At 41.4% G+C, this 19,279-nt stretch overlaps 1 protein-coding gene across 1 annotated transcript in view; it reads left to right on the forward strand.

Annotated features, from left to right (window-relative positions):
* Window positions 1-18,918, forward strand: part of EFNB2 (ephrin B2) — a 50,239-nt gene extending 31,321 nt beyond the window's left edge. The window contains exons 3-5 of the mRNA XM_075336682.1: window positions 11,801-11,893; window positions 13,988-14,101; window positions 15,295-18,918. Coding sequence (XP_075192797.1) covers window positions 11,801-11,893; window positions 13,988-14,101; window positions 15,295-15,677 — 590 coding nt within the window. The 3' untranslated portion in view covers window positions 15,678-18,918. The remainder of the gene's footprint in view (window positions 1-11,800; window positions 11,894-13,987; window positions 14,102-15,294) is intronic.
* Window positions 18,919-19,279: the final 361 nt, after the last annotated feature.

Below are 19,279 nucleotides of genomic sequence, written 5' to 3' on the forward strand. Positions count from 1 at the left end.
GTCCACTACCTTAAAGGGAATCTGCCACCAGGTTTTTGCTCCTTCATCTGAGAGCAGCATAATGTAGAGTCAGACCCTGATTCCAGTGATGTGTCACTTATTGAGCTGTTTGCTGTCATTTTGATAAAATCAATGTTTTCTCTGCTGCAGTTATACAGAGCTCACTTGAATGTGGAGCTTTATAGCCCCACCCACAACACTGATTACACAGAAAACTGCCAATCAGTGTTGTGGGTGGGGTTATACAGAGCTCATGAATATGCTGGACTACCTGGCAGCATGGCAAGTAATCCTCTAATGATGATCTACTGCTGATTTAAACAGTGATTTTATCACTAAGCAGCCCAGTAAGTGACACATCGCTGGAATCAGGATCTCTGCCCCTACATCATGCTGCTCTCAGATTAGGTGGCAAAAATCTGGTGACAGATTCCCTTTAAATGCTGTGCCCAATTTTTGAAGACCATTTTGTAGTTTATATATAAAATTAATCAAGATATAAAGGTTGAGTAGTTATCTTTCAAAATAGAAAGCTTGTTCAGACGATCTTATAATGGACCGCATACAGAACCATTATACCCAGTTTGCTGGTGGTGTACATGGCCAATTTTTCCATGTGGACTGACTGCATTGAAAGAAAAAAAAATGGCAGCATGCACTATTTTGGTTGATTTTTTTTCAGGACCTGAGACATGCCTGCCATATAAGGCAGCTCCTGCCCATAATGTGGATTAGCACATGCAGCCAGTCATGGTCATAATTTGCTGTCACAATTTTCAACATGGCTGTCTGAGCCCGGCAAACTTTGCATACAGTGCAGATCACCGAGCAAACTGCAGGCAGTGAAGCAGCGAGGAATGCTGGGCAGCCGCTCTAAAACAAATGTTATCCCATAGTAAGACTGAGATTGTGAAATTCATTAGTCTGCTGCAGATGATATCGTTTCTTCTAGTTCTCCGTGTATATAGTCTATATGTCGTGCGTTATGGCTGGGCTAATGTTTATCTGCATTAGTGCAGTAATACGTTCCCTCCGTATCATTACCAGCCCAGGCTTTCCTTTCATGATTCTGTACGATTACATTTATTTGCCTAATTGAATGGGATTTCAGTGCACTTTGCTTTGAAAAGGAAATTTCTCTCCAGAAAAGCTCACAAACTATAATGTGTTCTTGGTGGTTGGATTATGACCTACAGATACAAACTGATGGCTTTTGGTACTAATGTAAAATAAATGTCGTCCTCCCTCATCATGGCTCCTAAAACCCATACATTATTTCAATTAAATCACTGTACAGAACAGCGGCTTCCTTCTGTGTAACGTATATATTATTTATGAGATCTTTTTAATGAATCACAATAATACAAATGATTTTCCCTTTTGCCATTTCCCTAAAATGTGAGCCCGAGATTTTTCCCTCTTCTTCTGCTCATTTTGTCCTTCACATCAGTTGGTAGCTAGTCAATATGAATTGAATGATCCTCTATTAGGGCTCATGCACACGTAACTGCTGATTATTCTTCAGCGATTTGACAGCACATGTGCGCTTCAAATCGCTGCAGAATGAATGCAGTATTTTTGTTAAAAAAAAAAAAAAGCCGATTTCATGTGCTTGGGATGCTGCCCCCACTATAGACAGAGTGGGAGCTGCATCCAGAATGCACAAATAGTTGACATGCTGCTTTTATGAACGCACAGATTTGGGTAAAAATTTTAGCACCGAAATCGCTGCGTTCATAAAAGCAACGTGCGCTCGTCTCAGGCACAATCTTCATAGATTGAGCAGGGTACGCAGGACGCATGCATTTACGCTGCAGTGCAATACGCAGCGTAAATGCATGCAATTACGCAACGTGTGTATGAGCTCTTAATGTAATGTTTGGGACCATCACTACTGCAGCTGGGGAGGGAGAGGGTGACATGTCTTGGTACACCGTCTGGGCAGTGGGCTTCTTCCCCTCCTCTCCTAGAAGTACACATGTGGGGGAGAGATGTCTGAATGAGTAGCTGCCCATTGTTATCCAGTATATATGGTTAAAGTAAAAAAAAATAATCTGTTTCTCTTGTCTGTGAGCTATTGTTTACCTATATTAAAGGGTTTATTGCTCTGATAAATAATGGTGTGACTACATGCCTTGTGAGGGCAGTCCGCCACGCCCCCTGCTGTGATTGTGCATTGACAGTCAGGGTGTCAATCTCTATTGAGAGCCTGGTGTGGGCAGGGAAGCTCACTCAGGTCTGCTACACTCAATTCTGAGATAAAGTCAGAACAGCTGCACACAGTGATCTAAAATAAACCTGGGTACTTTCAGAATCTCTTTGCCTACATTATGCTGCTTTCAGATGAAGTAGCTAAAACCTGGTGACAGATTCCCTTTAAGCTGGTCTGACATCCACTAGGGAACTCTGTGGCAGGCAGACCAGGGCAGTATGCACTTCCTATGCCAGCATCCTGGGCACCCCTTGTGATTACTAGTAGTGATGATCGAGCCCTACCATGCTTGTGTGCTCGGTACTCCTAATGAGCAGTTGGATGCTCGGATGGGCACGACTCGAACACCCATGTATAATGGAAGTCAGTGCGGAAATCTTCCAGAAAAAAAAAGATCAACTCCCCCATTGACTTCACTTAAACACTGGCACTCCTGTTGCACTCATCCGAGCGTAAAATTGCTCTTTATGAGTACCGAGCATGGTAGTGCTCGCTCACCACTAATTTCTAGCTCCTGTCATTCCATGACACTCATGGGACCTAGTGGTTAGGACTAGGATGCCAAACCACAGTTGGAGCAAATCATTTTGCTAATTTCTACATTTAATTAAATTTTTGTTTTTGGCCTAAATATGGAACCTTGTAGTGAACTATATTGTGGACTAATTTTATTTTCTGTTATGTGAACTCCATTGAATGCCCTTTATCCCCTTTGTGTCTGTTTGGTTCACGCTATATCATGACATACCCTGGCATGAAGTTCGGAGCCTTGTGTGCGTTCACATTTTTACTTTAACCGCTATGACTCGTTTGTCAGCTTTGGCTAAGGCTCCTTAAAATAATTCCTTCCTAGCAAGGAATCCTGCTCTCCTTCTTTTTAATATTTTAGAATCTTCCCACATATAGACCCTGTGTAAAGTCTGACTCCCGGGGAACGAAGGCTTCTTGCTGCTGCTGTATACATAAAGATCTAAATATAAGGGTAGGGATTACTTGTGGATTATCAGATTGATGACAGTGACACTGCATTAAGTCATGATGTCGGCTGGTCACATACAGTATGGTGTAATGGCCGCTCTGCAGACAGTCCAGCAGAATGCACTGTAAGGCAAGCAGACAATTGAGGAGCCGGAGCGTGCTAGCATGGCCCTGCCGCCAGAGGATTTTCTCTGATAAAAGAGCTATGAGCTTGATAATCCTGTGAAGCGGACATTAGATCAAGTACAGCTCGCAATAAGGATTGCTTCTTAATAATGTGCGATTCTAAAGGCTTTCTCTTCTGTATTTTTTTTTTTTTCCCCTTACCGAGACGAGGGATGTTTATTACACTTCCTTCTTTTGCAAAGCCCAAATGGATACGACTAGAGAAATGAATATTCGTTTAACTAGGCTTTAAAAACTCTCAGGTAATTCATCTCATACTATGATTAAATTACCACATAGCGCGCGCAGAATGAAGGAAAAATGACATTATAGACGTAATTAGAAAACAGATACTCTGTACTTCCTATGATACAAGTCTATTGCCGAGGATGGGGTTTGGCTGTTATTGCTGCATTTTCTTCAGCCCACATCAGTGAAAATCTATGTGGAAGTAGAACGCCAGCCAGCTCACTGCTCTGTGTGATTAGTGCAGTGTTACTGTCTTGATAGGCCAAAATCAGCCAAGATCTATGCAGCAGCTTAGTCTCCTGGGAGGCAGGGTAATAACGATCAAATGAAGACATATTAAAATGTAATATTACTTCCCTTCTATGGGGACTGTATAAAAATCATAGCCAGAAACAGATTGTGCCTGCTGCTTCTGTTTTAGCTGCTGATTCAATAGCTTTTCAATTGGCGTTAGCATTCCTAACACTAAATGGAACAGATATATAGACAGATACAGTAAATAGTCAAGCCGACATGAGCCATGTGCTCCAAACAGAATTCATCTAAAGAGCTAGGAAGTAGCAGATTGGTATCAAGTGCTTTCAATGCCATTCTCCACCTAGACCGCAATTACAAGGCTAATGGCATGGAGGATGCCCCTGTTATCATACAGAAAACATTCATCAACAGAACCAATGCTTTGTTTTTGGATCACATAGTAATGTGTGGACTTCTGAAGATCTTAAGTTGTGGACTGTATTAATCACCTAGGCAGGTTAACGATTCAGTTCTTTATTCTTCCATCTACAGTCTTACAACAACTCTGGTAAGATGACCAAAACAAGATGCCCCAGTCCACAAGATCCCAAGAAAGGACCAGTAGTTTTTCTTCCCCTGTACCAGGGAATACCCACTGTCTCTTAACTTTTAGTTGGCCCACAACTTTTGTATCTCCCGCCAGTATGGTCTGCAGTCTTGTGGCACCCCAGGGTTCGGTTGCCACAGATATACTTGTATCTGAGGCAGGGAAGGATCTCCACATTAGGTAATCCCGCAAATAACACCTTCCACTCCAGGCCTGGAGGGGGAGCTCTGCAAACAGATCTCAGGTGAGGTCCCCTTTAAATCCAGGTCTGAAGGCGGAGTTTGGCAGTTGAGTCTGGGAGGACTGGGAGAACATCTGGAGCAGTGCTAAGCCCGTACGAGTAAGCTGTGAGACAGACTGAGGGATCAGGAGTGAGAGGCAAAAGAGGAGTTACCGGGGAAGTGGAGCCAGATCGGTTCATCCTAGAGGAACAGCGCTGACTACCGACATCGGCGTCCAAAACTGTGAGGGATCCAATTGCTCAGCAGTAAAGAACGGAGGCCAGGGAGGCCCCTGAAGGCAAAGCCACTTCCCAGAGCTTAGGGACCGCTGTGAAAACAGCGGTGCCCCTCAGAGGAGCTTCCGCCGCCTGCCATACAGGTGAAGACAGTAAGAGGGGGTCAGGATGTAGCTCCAGGCAGCCTAGGACCAAAAGGGAGACACAGCACAACAGGGAGGCTTCATAACTCGCCAAGTGTGGAGATCCTGAACTGCTTCCAGATCACCTAGAATTGTTATATCAGACTATACCCTGGGCTATACCCGCAAGTAAAACAAGGTCAGAGTTAATGGATTGGTGTGACGTACTTTATTTCTCTTGTCTCTGGAGCCATGGACTGCTGCACCAAATAGACAGTTGAAAAGGCTGTGAGGTAAACGGACATTTTTATGAGAAGACAAACTGCCCCGGGGATCCCACTTCACCTACAGGGAGTGTAATCAACTGGTTGCCCAACAATCACCACGGAGGTCTGACCCGCAGCCCAGTAACCATACCGGAACCGTAGGTGGCATCACAAGACACTTATTTTTATTTACTGACTTTCAACGACCACCAGGGCCATGGACTGAGCACAAGCCCCGTGACATATTCCCGTCAATCAACGCCCGGAACCGGGTACCCCATGGCCCTGGGGCAGGTCAGTCACAGCCTATGCTCCTCCAGACGATGGACACCACACCACAACATAGCGCCAGCAACAACCCCCAATCCCTCACTGGTGTCCTAAGTATCCCAAGATGCCCAACCCCTGGAGAACACTCCCCTCTACCCACCCCCCCCAATGCTAACTGTGCATTGGTGGTGGTATTGTCCTGAGGCTGAGCCCCTCCAGATCCATTAACATTTTATTGTGCAGCCTAAACTGACGAGCAAGAAAATATATAATTGACAACCAGCACTCCATGTTGGGAAAAGTTTGCTACCCTTAGAGCTGTGGACTCTGCTCTGTCTATTGGTCCAATAGTCTTTAGTCCGCTGCCAGCTCCTCTCAACCTCCAGTATGGGCAAGCCGATACTGAATGTTTTTCTCAATGTCAAGACAGTTGAAATCGAGGTCTATTGGTTGAATAACGTTTGAGTAGCTGCTTGGCACATTATTCCACTTTGGTGTCACATTTTCTTGTGACGTTGTAGACATGGTTTCCAAGAAAATGTAATTAATTTTTAACATATTGACTGTCAAGAAATCCAAGGCTTTCCAAGAATATTTCACTTGTATGGAAAAACGTTTGTTCCGTCCTTTAAAAAAAACTTATAGCAATAACAACATGTGGCAATGTTTCGACCAGTTAAAGCCCTTTTAAGCTAAGATTTTCCATGAGCTGAAGTATTGTGCTGCCTTGAATTTCTTGATACCGTTTTTTTTTTTTTGGGGGGGGGCCTAGTGGAAGCCAATCTGAGGAAATACAGAGGTCTGCTATCGGTGCATGGGATCTCTCAGCTTAACAGTTCACACAGTTAAAATTTCTACTAATGTACAGGTAAATTTCAACACATCTGTCCAAGGCACATACAGCCTCATTTACCCAAGACTTGTCCCAACATATGACCAGTGTCTTATTCTTGCTGTTTGATCTGCTTCTTGCTCTCATGCTTGAGACAAAGTATTGGCATCAAAGTTGAAGGACCAAATGTGTAGCAAACTGTAACTCGCCTTCGTGTTGTCAGCAGGGGGTATGTTTGACAAGTAGGCAAGCTGGGCCATATGTTTGCAAGAGCCACACCTGTTGTAGTACTGGTAATCAGTCTGTGACTGGCTGAGCACACTGAGCAGTTGCCAGTAAGGTCAACATCCTTCTCAAGCACGTTAACCTAATTATTAGTAACGTCCTATAGAACATTCAAATCCAGAAAGTGAGACTAAACTATACAGGCAAAAGTTCTCAACTGGGAAAAGCCATATCACGCATCTATTCCATATTCATGCCATCATATGGCCCTTTAAAAGAAATCTAATGAGCACATTAGGCATCATTACCTTTATTAAGAAGGAGATCTAACATTTCTCATGTTAACAGTCACACCATGCATTATAAATTAAAAATTCAGTAGCACTTTGTTCCTAGGACAACAAAAGCCAAGAGCAAATGATAAAATAATTGGAGCAAATGCTCTTAAAGTAGGAACAGCTTTCAGCCTCGGGCACTAGAAATTGCACATTCCCTTTTGCCTCTGCACTTTAAGTTTTTTGGCTATTGCATTTGTAAAAACATTGAGTTGGCAATATTAATTCCCTTTTAAATGGCAGGAAATTAATGTTGTGATTTTATTACGGAGACAAAAACCCAATCCACTAAAACCATAGCACAAATTGGGCAAATCTCTTCCTAATGTGAGTTATTAGAGCTTTTTTCTTTTTCTTTGACTGAGGTAAAAGCTATTGAAAGTGCACTGCGATATATCCGTCATTGAAGAATTAATATAGGGATTCTCGGGATCCATTTCAGTCTGATGTGCCTTAGCGCAGATTGCTGCATTAACACAAATGACTAATTAATTTTAGCTTTAAATGAGCTTTCTGACGTATTGTAGCATTTCTCAAACGTTTAAAGTGTAGAATTCTATAAATATAAAATATAAGATCATATATAAAACTGTTTCTGAACATTCAAGCAAAATATTTATTCTCAAAATCCACAAACCTGACTCTAGGAGGTAGGTTAGCAGCTGAATCTCATCTACTTGGTTGTGACCTTATTGTTCTAGCCTTTAAGGCTTTGTTCCCAATATCATAAAGACACTGCGTTCTAGATACAGTGTCATTCCTCTTACGGAAACACTAGTGTTTTCTTCGGGACAACGCAGCAGTCCATGCCCATCATATGGATTCTGGGTGCAGTGTATCTTCGCTCTTCTCCCGCTGAGAACACTCGCGTCTCCGCATAAATTCACACCCCACAAGTCAGTTTACGCTGTGTAGAAGCACAGTGGGCATGGGATTTCTATAAATCTCTTCCACTGTGCTTGTGCGGTACAACGCAGTGTTTTGGAAAACCTGCTACATTGAAACCACTGCTAAAACTGATCGTGGGAACATGCCTTAATACTGTCATAAAGTGATATAGTTAAAAGTATCCAATCGCTACGATATGCTGTTACTTTGACTGGTGCTGGTTCAACTTCTGGGATCTCCACTGATACTGGGATTGAAGGATCTGTAGTGGTCTTGCAGCACCATTCTCTAGATCCACTGAAATGCCAGTGGTTTGATCTCCACTAGTCATGAAGTGAGTTCACCTCTTGCAAAATCCACTGAGATCCCAATGATGGCATCGCCACTAATTATGAAGCGAGGGCATATCCTGGAGAGATCTGCTGGATTCTAGTGGTTGGATCTCCATCAATCATGAAGTGAGGGAATATCCTGGCAAGATCCTCAGGATCCTAGTGGTGGGATCTCCCCCAATCATGAAGTGAGGGCATATCCTGTTGATATCTGCTGTGATCCCAATGGTTGGCTCTCCACCAATTATACTCTAGTGAGATGGGAATGCCTCCTCATCTGTCCTAGTGCTTATGGGTGTATGTCAAGAAATTTGTAGACCGTTTTTCATAACCACCAATAGATCTGAGTCCTGCTGTGAGCTACAATAGGAGTATATATAATCCAGGATAGTACAAAATACCTAATGTGATTATTATTAAAACCTATAAAAGGGAACAAACACTTTAAAAGTGAATCTGAAATAGAAGGTAATTTAGCCCTTAGGGACATGGACCTGTATTCCCTCTTCAGAATGATTTAGGAAGCAAAGTAACATTTTTACTGAATAAAAGTAAAATAAAATGCAATGTTTTCACCGCGCCACAGGCAAAGCTGATCCTGTTGGAATGTCCCGGCGTGACTCTTGATACCTTTTTAGTAACATTATAATGTCTGAAATGTAAATATGGTCGCCTGATAGCTGCTTTCTTTGGTGGTTTCTATGGTGATTTGACTATTGGATTTAAAGGGTTTGCTTTAAATGTCATTGTCATCTGCTTAGAATACAAAATGGCCACAGAGAATACCCCTTCAATATCAGAAAGGCCTTCCAGTCATTTCATGTGTTTGCTTAATAAAAAGCCTTTATTGTGCCTTGAATAGGAAGCAAAGGAATTCATCCAAATTGCTGGTGTTCTGAATTTCCCTACAGAGGTTGTTACAAGTAGTCAGTTTTAATTAAGGGTGTAATGTGGCTTTGGCCTTTTTGCTATGCGACCAGATAACGCTTGGTTTTGAAGATGAGCTTTGCAGTGCCCAGAGCTATTTTCGGAACCTCCAAGAGCTATTACAAAAAAGAGACTGTGACATGCAAAATTACTCGACACAAAGGCCCTCGTGAAACGCGGCATTAAAAATGGAATAATAGTAGTAATAGGAAAGTAACATGCACTAATATGACGAAACGGCTTAGTGGCCGCTATGTCTTAGAATCCTGAAGCCGAAGCCTTTTCAAATAGAGAAATGCTTCCTTGAGTCAGATTTATGTTGGCATCCTATTACATGAGGCTGCTAGCTGGAATTAGATCCTGACGCTTCTAGAATCAACCATGCTATAGGTGTGTTCCATTCTGTTACAAAATGTTGGGTTGTATTAACTCCTCCTGTGCCGCGCACAGTCAGTCTTCCAATATAATCCGTGATTGACAGCTTTACACAAGATGCAAGACTCCTTTCAATAGTAAATACATTTTGTGGCTGACAAAGGACAAGGCACCCTGCAGCTTTCGTTACAATTAAAAAAAAAAAATGCTCCAGCCTCGGCTTTTACTTTCTCCGCACCTATTTCTCCTCTATCTCGCTTGCCAGTACATCAGCAAATAGGTTGCAAAAAAAACACTTTTATCAAAGACACATTTGATTTATGTCTAGGGCTGCTGCTTGCTATTGATTTTTGTTTCCGCTAAAAAAAAAACCTATGTCTCCATTATTTTGTGAGCCTTGTGTTCTAGTGTCACGCTGTCAGATGTACTCATAGATTAGATTACTATCGCTTTTTTTTTTCCCTTTAAAGAAGGGCTTGGAATAAGAATAAGTTTGAGACGGTTTTCGAGGGAGACTTTGCCAGAGTGCATTAGAATGACGTTGTGTTAATGAAAGAAAGCAAAGCCAATGTAGCCTTTATTGTATGTGCATGACCAAGTACACATATAGATAGGTATTGTGAGGGGTCGCATCATGTGCACAATGGATGGAGGGTGGTACAAGCATGCTGCACTCGTACAATGGGGACTCTGGACAATTAGTGGATGTGGAGTAAGCGGCTTCCTACAGCCAATGTATTGTGTATGGAAAATACAAATTACAGCTCTATTCACAAACCGGGCATGTCACTATCAGATATAGGCTGGAAATGATGACGAGGGTGTGTAAGGCTAGATATAGTAAATTATAGTGGGATTTACCCTCTCCTGTCTTAGAGGGACACCCCATAACATTAGATGATCGTTTGGTCTTGTGGGACTCATGTGTGGCTAGATTTTGCGGAAGCAGGGAGTGTTTAAATAAAGGGGTTGTCTACTACTTTAACCACTTCTTAAATACTGTATTCGCCTCCCATCCCAGGATATTGCCATTAGGTCTCCCAAGGCTCTCGTTACAATATTGTGCCTCGTGAACCTTATAGTAAATTGGCAGCCATTAATGGGCTGCAACATCTAGACGTCCAAGGTTCCTCCTAAGGAAGTGAGAACATATTAACTCAATGGCAAAAGCTGATTGTTATGCATTGTAAGCCCTTCAGCCAATGTCACACGAGCCATGGGAGACACGGCGCTGGTATGGAAAGTGAATAGAGAAGAGCGGCCCGTTGATGTTCAGGTTCAGCCCAACTTTAGGTAAAGTTCAGTTCTGTTTCTGGACTTGACCTGAACCTCATTGGAAGTCACTGATTGGCAGTTCAGTTCTCTGCCCACATACAGCCAGCCATTAACAGAACGTTTCTGGGAGGGAGGTTTTTTGTTTCTCATTTTTCTTTTGCACATACTACATCTGATCACGCTGTTACCCCCCAGTGTGTGCTGTTCAAAGTCTGCAAGCGGCTTGCACTGGGCAGAGCACAGAGTTTATCCGAGCACAGCTATTCTCGCTCAAGTTTACATGCGTAAAGCACCCGATCTCAGAGCTCGAACACTGATTTATTTTTTTTGGGAGGGGGGGGTCTGTGTTTGGTACCCAACACAAGAACTTTAAAGTTTGAATCTGCTCATCTCTAGGAGTGAGTATAGGGTATTTTTATTTTACAAGAAGTTGTATGGTATTTAAATGGTTGTCCTAATATTGCAGTTGATTTTAGCCTGTCCAGTTATTCAGATAAACAAGTTTATCTTCTACATATTGAAGAAAAATATCCTGAGCCGATGGCCAATAGCAAATAACAAGCACGCCTGTGGCCAGCTTTAACTTCCGGGGGGATGACCACATTTTTTTCTTTCAGTTTGCCAGAAGCCTTTTTGATGTACAACATAGGCCCTTGTAGCCATAAACCTGGCCGGTGGTGGTAATCAAAATCCTATATCCTATATGTTTTGAAAACAAGATGATATGATGAAATGTTCTGTGATTGGTGTGACAGGAGCCAGCTAACTATTCTTAATGGCAACAATTAACTGATACATTACACCATCCATGCAATTTCCTGATCTTATTTACACAATATAATAAATGGCACAAATGTGGGAAAACACTTTAAATCAGCAATTCCAGGTGGAAGCCTTCAAAGCCCCAGATTAGAATTTACAGTGGTTTGTGACTCTGGGCTCAAATGGTCATTAGTTAGAAGTGGACTGTAGACGACAAACAGACCATACATCTGTGCAATGTACACAATAGTTTGTTTTAACCATTTTATTACTTATTTCTCTGCAGCTACATCGAATGGCTCTTTAGAGGGTGTGGATAACCAGCAAGGAGGTGTATGTGTAACTAAAGCCATGAAGATCCTTATGAAAGTTGGGCAAGGTGAGTAACTTCCCTATCACACGTTCTTTAGGATTTCTAATTTTTAGTTTTGTTTTCTCATCCTATTTTGAGATTTTGACTAGGGAACTGGTCTCTAAGGCCTCTTTCACACATCCGTGGCTCTGGTACGGACACACGTAGACCCATTAAAATCAAAGGCCTTGCGCACACGTCTGTGTATTGACACGAACCATGTGTCCGTGTGCTCCCCGGCGACATGTCCGCTTTCTGATGGCACCACGGGTGTCACTTATGTGATCCGTGTGACACCGGAGAAAACACCTGTCCCTTTAAAATGAAAAAAAAGAAGAATTTTATACTTTCATGTCTCCGGCGCTGCTGTTTCTTCTGGTTCTGCTCATTATGCTCATGAATATTCACTGCAATGACCATGAACCCGGAAGTAACAGCAGCGCCGGAGACAGTTCATGCTGTCAGTGTTCAATCCGGATGGCACACGGAGAACATACACTGACAAATACACAGACCTGCCCCACAGACTGTCATACACGTGCGTTAAATACACAAATGTGTGAAAGAGGTAGACTCTCTTAAGTAGGCTATTTTGTTTACAAACCTGCATACCAAGGAAATCCTACATAAATGTTGAATACTAACTTTCAGGGTCCCATACACATTAAAGTTGGAGAAACCTGCTGGATATTGCATGACAGGCCAGCCAGCCTCTTGAATCTACCTCAGATGATTCTGGGGAGAGAAGGATCAAGCAGTTTAAATTGAAATGTCAAATTCTCTTTTTTTTTTTTTTTTTCTTCCCCTCAGGGGCAAAAAGCTGCCATCAGAGGTATATGGCAGCAGCTTTCTTTACATTGCATAGTCTGCCAGGCCCAGTGTTTGTGTATGGGACAGTTCGGAGAGAGAGGTGTCTTGTGCATATGGGCATCTTTAGACAGTTGGCTATAGACCTACAAATTATAATTTCCAAAAAAACCCCTATACATAAAAATTGATTTTTAGAAAAAAGTATACAGCTGATAATGGATTTCCTCCTACATGTAACTGTTACTTAGGGTGGCTTTACACGCTACAAGATCACTAGCCGATGCTAGCGATGGCGAGCGTGATGGCACCCGCCCCTATCGTTATGCCGATATGTGAAGATTGCTGCCGTAGCGAACATTATCGCTACGGCAGCGTCACACGTACTTACCTGCTCGGCGACGTCGCTGTGACCGGCGAACCGCCTCCTTACTAAGGGTGCGGTTCGCTCGGCGTCACGACATCACTAAGCGGCTGCCCAATCAAAGCGGAGGGGCGGAGATGAGCAGGACGTAACATCCCGCCCACCTTCTTCCTTCCTTATTGCTGGCGTGTGGCAGGTAAGGAGAGGTTCCTCATTCCTGCGGCGTCACACGTAGCGATGTGTGCTGCTGCAGGGACGAGGATCAACTTCGCCCAAGCGATAGCAGCGATAATTGGGAGAGGACCCCCCATGTCAACGAGGAGCGATTTTGGACGTTTTTGCAACGATCCAAAATCGCTCCTAGGAGTCACACACAACGAGATCGCTACAGAGGCCGGATGTGCGTCACAAAATCAGTGACCCCAACGAGATCGCTGTAGCAATCTCGTAGCGTGTAAAGCCCGCTTTAGAGTGCCATGACCACTCCTCCAATCTGTAGATTTAGACGTAATACTTGATCAGCTCCTTAGGCGTGCACCTACAGAGATGAATATTAATACTGCTTATTTGCCCTTTGCTTCCAGTAAATATTGTTTCAGCAGCTTTATTATTTATCACATAATCTATATAGGCCTATTTGTGCCTTCACATATAGATTACCGATTAAGTGTCAAGAATGAATAATATTTCTAATTAGACCTTGGTTTAGTAGTCAATCAACTCACTCTGTTAAATTGAAATGTCATTTGCCGAGCTTTGCTTGCCAACTGTGAGAATCCCTATAGTTTCTGCAGATGGCCTTACAATCTCCGCGTCTAAAATAACTTGCATTGCATGATTTCTTAAAGGGAAATGTTTGCTCTTGTTCCTTTGTGTTCTTGCTTAGTTCTTTCCCTTCTATTTTTTTGTTTCCACTTTAATAAAATTATACCTTGTCATCTCTTTTTTAGATCCTGACTCTCCAGGCTCAAATCCGAATTCAAGTCCATCTAAACGTCCAGATGAACAGGGGGGCTCAAATGGGAAAAGTTCAACCACTAGTCCGTTTGTCAACAGCCCTGCAAGTAAGTATCGGTGCTGCCTTTAGTAATGTTCTTCTACTGTATCCCCGTGTCTCTGCTTAGCTTTCTATTGTCATTCTTTTGCATGTCTGTCAGAATACAGAGAATTTTTTTTATTGTTCCACTCGTCTGTATTTTACTGTTATATACTATTATCCCAGCAAGAAATCACTTTTGAGATTGGGAGCTTTTAACATCGACAGTACAGACCGGGATATCACTCTCCCAGAATACCTCTATTTCTATATTTAGAGATAAAGCAGATCTAGAAAGTAGTCCATCTTAATACATGGGAACATTTACTATATCTTGGTCTTTCCAATATGTCCCAGTTGCTATTTAATGATAATGGGATTTTACAGCTACATCTTATTTACCATGCAATATGCCCTAGTACTACAGGATGGCTTCAGTGGTGCCATATGTATAGAAGTGTTGTGACTAATAATTTTAGCGTATGGTGTGGCATGACCCACTGATGTGAGAAGTGGGCGGAGTGGCGCACAATGTGCACATCCATTATATCCCCCATTGTGCTCATTATGGTCTATGTACTTATTATTCTAATTAATTCCTAATGTGCTGAGAGCACAGAATCAGACCGTTCAATGTGACACTTTTTATTGCCTGCCAGATGTGCAGTCATTTGTTTAGTTAATTGTGTATTACATAAGCTTAATCATTAATATTTCTACGGTGTTGCACAAATTAACTTTGGTTTTCATGAGGGTAGATGGTTTCTTCTCCAGCGAGATGTTGTCTAGAGTGAAGGCTGGAACTTTCATCAGGATACGGGAACTTGGCCTGTAGTTCCCCCAGGCAGCGAAATACAAGATAATGTTTCCTACTATTAAGGCAAGTCCTCGGGGACTTCTATAGTGTAATATAGTAACAGGACATCCAGCAATTGCTACAAGAGACGCTCGGCATAGTCTGGCTGTCTCGACTGATGGATGTCCATAAAAGAAACAATGTGGTTGAACGTCAGCATAGAAGTAAGATTGAGACACAAAGTCTTGTTTAATATCGATCACTTGCTGTCGCTGTTTGCATTTCGCTACCTATAAGGGAATTTGTTTGTTCAAGAGACAGTTCATTGTAGAAGTTCTGTAGAGAATTCATTATGATCATCCCAGCCATAAATAACGGGAGCTCATTTATTCTATGATCCTAACGTTTGGCCTTCTTCTCTCTAGGTTCTAGCACAGACGGCAAAAACTCTGGACATACGAGTATCATAGGATCCGAGGTGGCCTTATTTGCAGGGATTGCTTCAGGGTGCATCATCTTCATCGTCATCATAATCACTTTAGTGGTTCTTTTGTTGAAATACAGAAGACGACACAGAAAGCATTCGCCTCAACATACAACAACTTTGTCCCTTAGTACATTAGCCACACCTAAGCGCAGTGGCAATAACAATGGTTCAGAGCCAAGTGACATTATCATCCCTCTGAGGACTGCAGACAGTGTTTTCTGCCCCCATTATGAAAAGGTCAGCGGAGATTATGGACATCCTGTTTACATTGTGCAAGAAATGCCACCACAGAGTCCAGCAAATATTTACTACAAGGTCTGAGGATAGTGGTGGTATCTTATGACAATATTAAGGACAAGCAAGGTCCATTGCTTCCTGATGGGGTTTTTTGGTGATTCCTTATGCATAAAAATGGACTTGCATTGGGGACCAGGCACAAGTGAAAACCTTTCTTCAGAGAATGCCTCTTTGAGCTGCACAGCTTATAGGATCTGATGGTTCCTGTGAAAAGTGCTTACTACGAGCTGGAAGACTATGACAAAATACCCATTCTGAAAGCTATACCCTGGTCATGTTCACCCTTCTTTTAAGCCATGAGCACCAGGCATCCAAGCGCATACAAAACCAGGTTAACATAGACAGAATCACAGACGTTTTTACTTTTCGGCATTTTAAGGATGCTTTAGAATATTTATCTTTTTAAATGCAATCTTCAGATTTCACATCGACTTGCTTTCTCAATGCATACTGGATTTGTCCACAACGCGTGCGTAAGACTTGCGAGAAAACACACAAACGCATTTTCTGCTTTTTAGTCCATCACTGTTTCATATTCTTTGTCTAGGATGACTCTATCCTTAACATAAAACTTCCTTCACTCCACCTCCTATATCACTAATGGAACATTAACCTTTGTAGACTCGTGCTCCATTCATTTCTACCGCAGTATCACTCAAATGGGTAATATATTATGGATATTGTATTCGCTAATACAGAGCCTTCCAGCAAACGAAGTCACTGTCAGCAAGTCCAGGAGTCCATAGGATAAACTGCTGCTGCCTCTGAAATAAGGCGTGGAACGGAAACCTATTTAGGCAGCAAAGCACTTTGATATCTTAGTTTTTAAGGAGGCAGATGAATTGCAGTGGAGTAAGGATTAGTGTCCGCATAGTGGCGGTATGCCGAATTGCAGAATACCCTCGCTATGAGGATATCTAGATGAACGCAAAAGCAGGTAGAGAAGGCCAATAGTAGGTGGTTACGAGGCTAGACTGTTGGAGATATAGGCAATAAGAGGATGTTATATGAAACTCCTAGTCTGTGATGACTGAACTTATAAGCAGACTCAGGTGCTATACCGACCATATTATTCCTCAGCTAGGAAAAGCTTTCAATAGCCGAAAGCCAAATCTGACCCGTGAGGTCATAGCAGAGCAAATATTCCACACGTCCACATATTTTTCTCTCATTGGTATATTTTTGAGAAAGCCACGTTACCCGGCACAGAATGAATGATCGGACACTTTTTTTTGCTTTGTCATCATATTTTCTCGGAGGAGTGCAGCATAGGAATCTTAGCTGACATGGCATTTCGCTGGTGCTCTACGTCTAAGAAAAGCACATATGGCAAACATTTTACAGTTCTTAGGTATAAAATAAATTATTAGTATGGAGAACAGGAAAGAATAAAAAAAAAGACTTATTTAATAGGTGTATAGCACACAGGGGATATATAGTAAAAAAAATAATAAGATTTTACTAATATATAATGAAATATTGCACAGTTTGCCCCGCCAGAAGATGTGAAATCCAGTTTGCAGAAGTTAAATAGTCTTAGAGTAGGACGCCGCTTCTGGGACGGGAAGAAAACAAGTGTAGTCCAAAAATAACAATAGTGAGAAAAAGAGGAAAATAACAAAGCCCTCTCAAGGCGTCTCACACAAGAGCAGACTAGGAAGTTCAAGCCCAAAAAAGCAGGAAATCGGTGTTACTGCATCATACGTGGAACAAAGATGAGAAGATGTTTTGTCAGCCATTCTCCACATTAGAATTTCCTTTTTGCCTTAATGCAACGTTACTAGACTACAGCAGGTTACAGAGCGCAATACCTAGTTTTCCCTTTCTTCTACCTTTTCCCTCCCGTCACCATCTTCTTTCTGCGTTTTTTTTCTTCTTCTTTTTTCCTCGTTCTTTCTCCTACATTTATGTGCTATGCAAAACAGATATCATCAACACAGTCCTGTTTCTATGGTAACACTTTGCTCTCTGAATTGGAAAGAAAAAAAAAATTAGTAACAACGTTTTAAGGTTCTCGAGTCTCTAAGGAGCACCTGCAACGGAGAACTGTCAAAGGATTGATTGATCCTTTTTTTCTTTTCTTTTTTCTTTTTTTTTTTTATTCTCGAACCTGAAAATTACGTTGGCACAAAGGAATAGTCGTGTGGTCATTTTAACAAATGCAAGGTGGCAAGTCATTGTTAGCGTACGCCACAAATCTTAGTTTCTAGCAATTGAGTGTGATGCACAGAATTGTTCACTAAGTTGTCGGGAATTATTCTTTCTGTGATGCCGTTTTTTGTTTGTTTCAGTTGTCGGGAATTTTTCTTTCTGTGATGCCGCCGGTTTTTGTTTTTTTGTTTTTTGTTTTTTTTTAGTCATCCTATGTGCTATAAAAGGACACTATTTTTTTTAACTAATTGACCATGTCCTTCTTTTTAATCCAAGCTGTGAAAATCTAAATCACAAATGCAACAAAACCTGCAAATAGTGTCAAACCATTTTACTTTTACTTGTCTGTTTTGTGTCTGACGCCGAATGACAATCTTCAATCTGTTCCCTTTTAGTTTAGAAGTCGATTCAGGTTTGGAATTCTTATTTTTTTATTTTTATTTTTGTTTCTGTAAATGCCTTGCTTGTGAGATCATATGATCCTTAGTCACCCGACTTAGGAATTTGCACCATTATGTCAAAGTGAAGATGCTGTAAATATGTGGAGAACTGTATCTGGGGTGTGTCCGTAGCCTTATTCACCTTTTTAAATATTAATATAGAAAATTACACATGGAAAAAAAAGACAGAAAATGGATTTTCTTAACTAGATTGTGTACATAGAGCAATGTTGGATTTTTTTTTACAAAGTCTAAGCAAAATGTTTTGTATAAAATTGAATTTTTGCTATGTATTTAGCTACCGCTTGTTTAAAGGCAGTGTCATTTCCCTTTGCACTGTAATGAGGAAGAAAAGGTAAAAAAAAGGTTGCCAAATTGCTGCATATATGTGCCGTAATTGTGTACCATGAATATTTATTTAAAATAATTTTTGTCCAATTTTGTAAGTAACACAGTATTATGCCTGAGTTTATAAATATTTGTTTCCTTTTTTTAAGAAACGAGATAGCCTTCTCTAGGTTTACAACTTTTGCTTTAGTTTCACATTGTATTTAGCCCTTCAGCCCTTTCCCTATCAGACAACAAAACTAAAATTTCACATTCCACGTCTGTTTCAAACTGAATTTGTTCTTAAAAAATAAAAATATTTTTTCCTATGGACATTATTGTGATTTGTGTTTTTTTTCTTTCTAAGATTTTATGTGGCTGAACACTCAATACAGGATCGCTAAAACTGTTTCTTAAAGACAGAAAATCCTTCATACTGATAGTCTACACTAGGGGTCTCAAACTCGGCTGGGTGTATGGGCCGCACAGAGGAAAAAAAATAATTTGGGGGGCCGCATTCTTTGCAGGACAAAGTGACATTTTTATTGCTACCATATATAATATATATATTTTTTTGTTTTACACACCTTGGGATCACTGATTTTGAACATTTTCACTTGTTCATTAAAGCAAACGTGCACATTCTTTGTTTAAATATAAACTTTTTTTTTTACATTTTATCCCTTTCTTGTAACTAATAGTCTTACA

The sequence above is a fragment of the Anomaloglossus baeobatrachus genome, chromosome 2, assembly GCF_048569485.1.
Source record: "Anomaloglossus baeobatrachus isolate aAnoBae1 chromosome 2, aAnoBae1.hap1, whole genome shotgun sequence".
Classification (NCBI taxonomy): Eukaryota; Metazoa; Chordata; class Amphibia; order Anura; family Aromobatidae; genus Anomaloglossus; species Anomaloglossus baeobatrachus.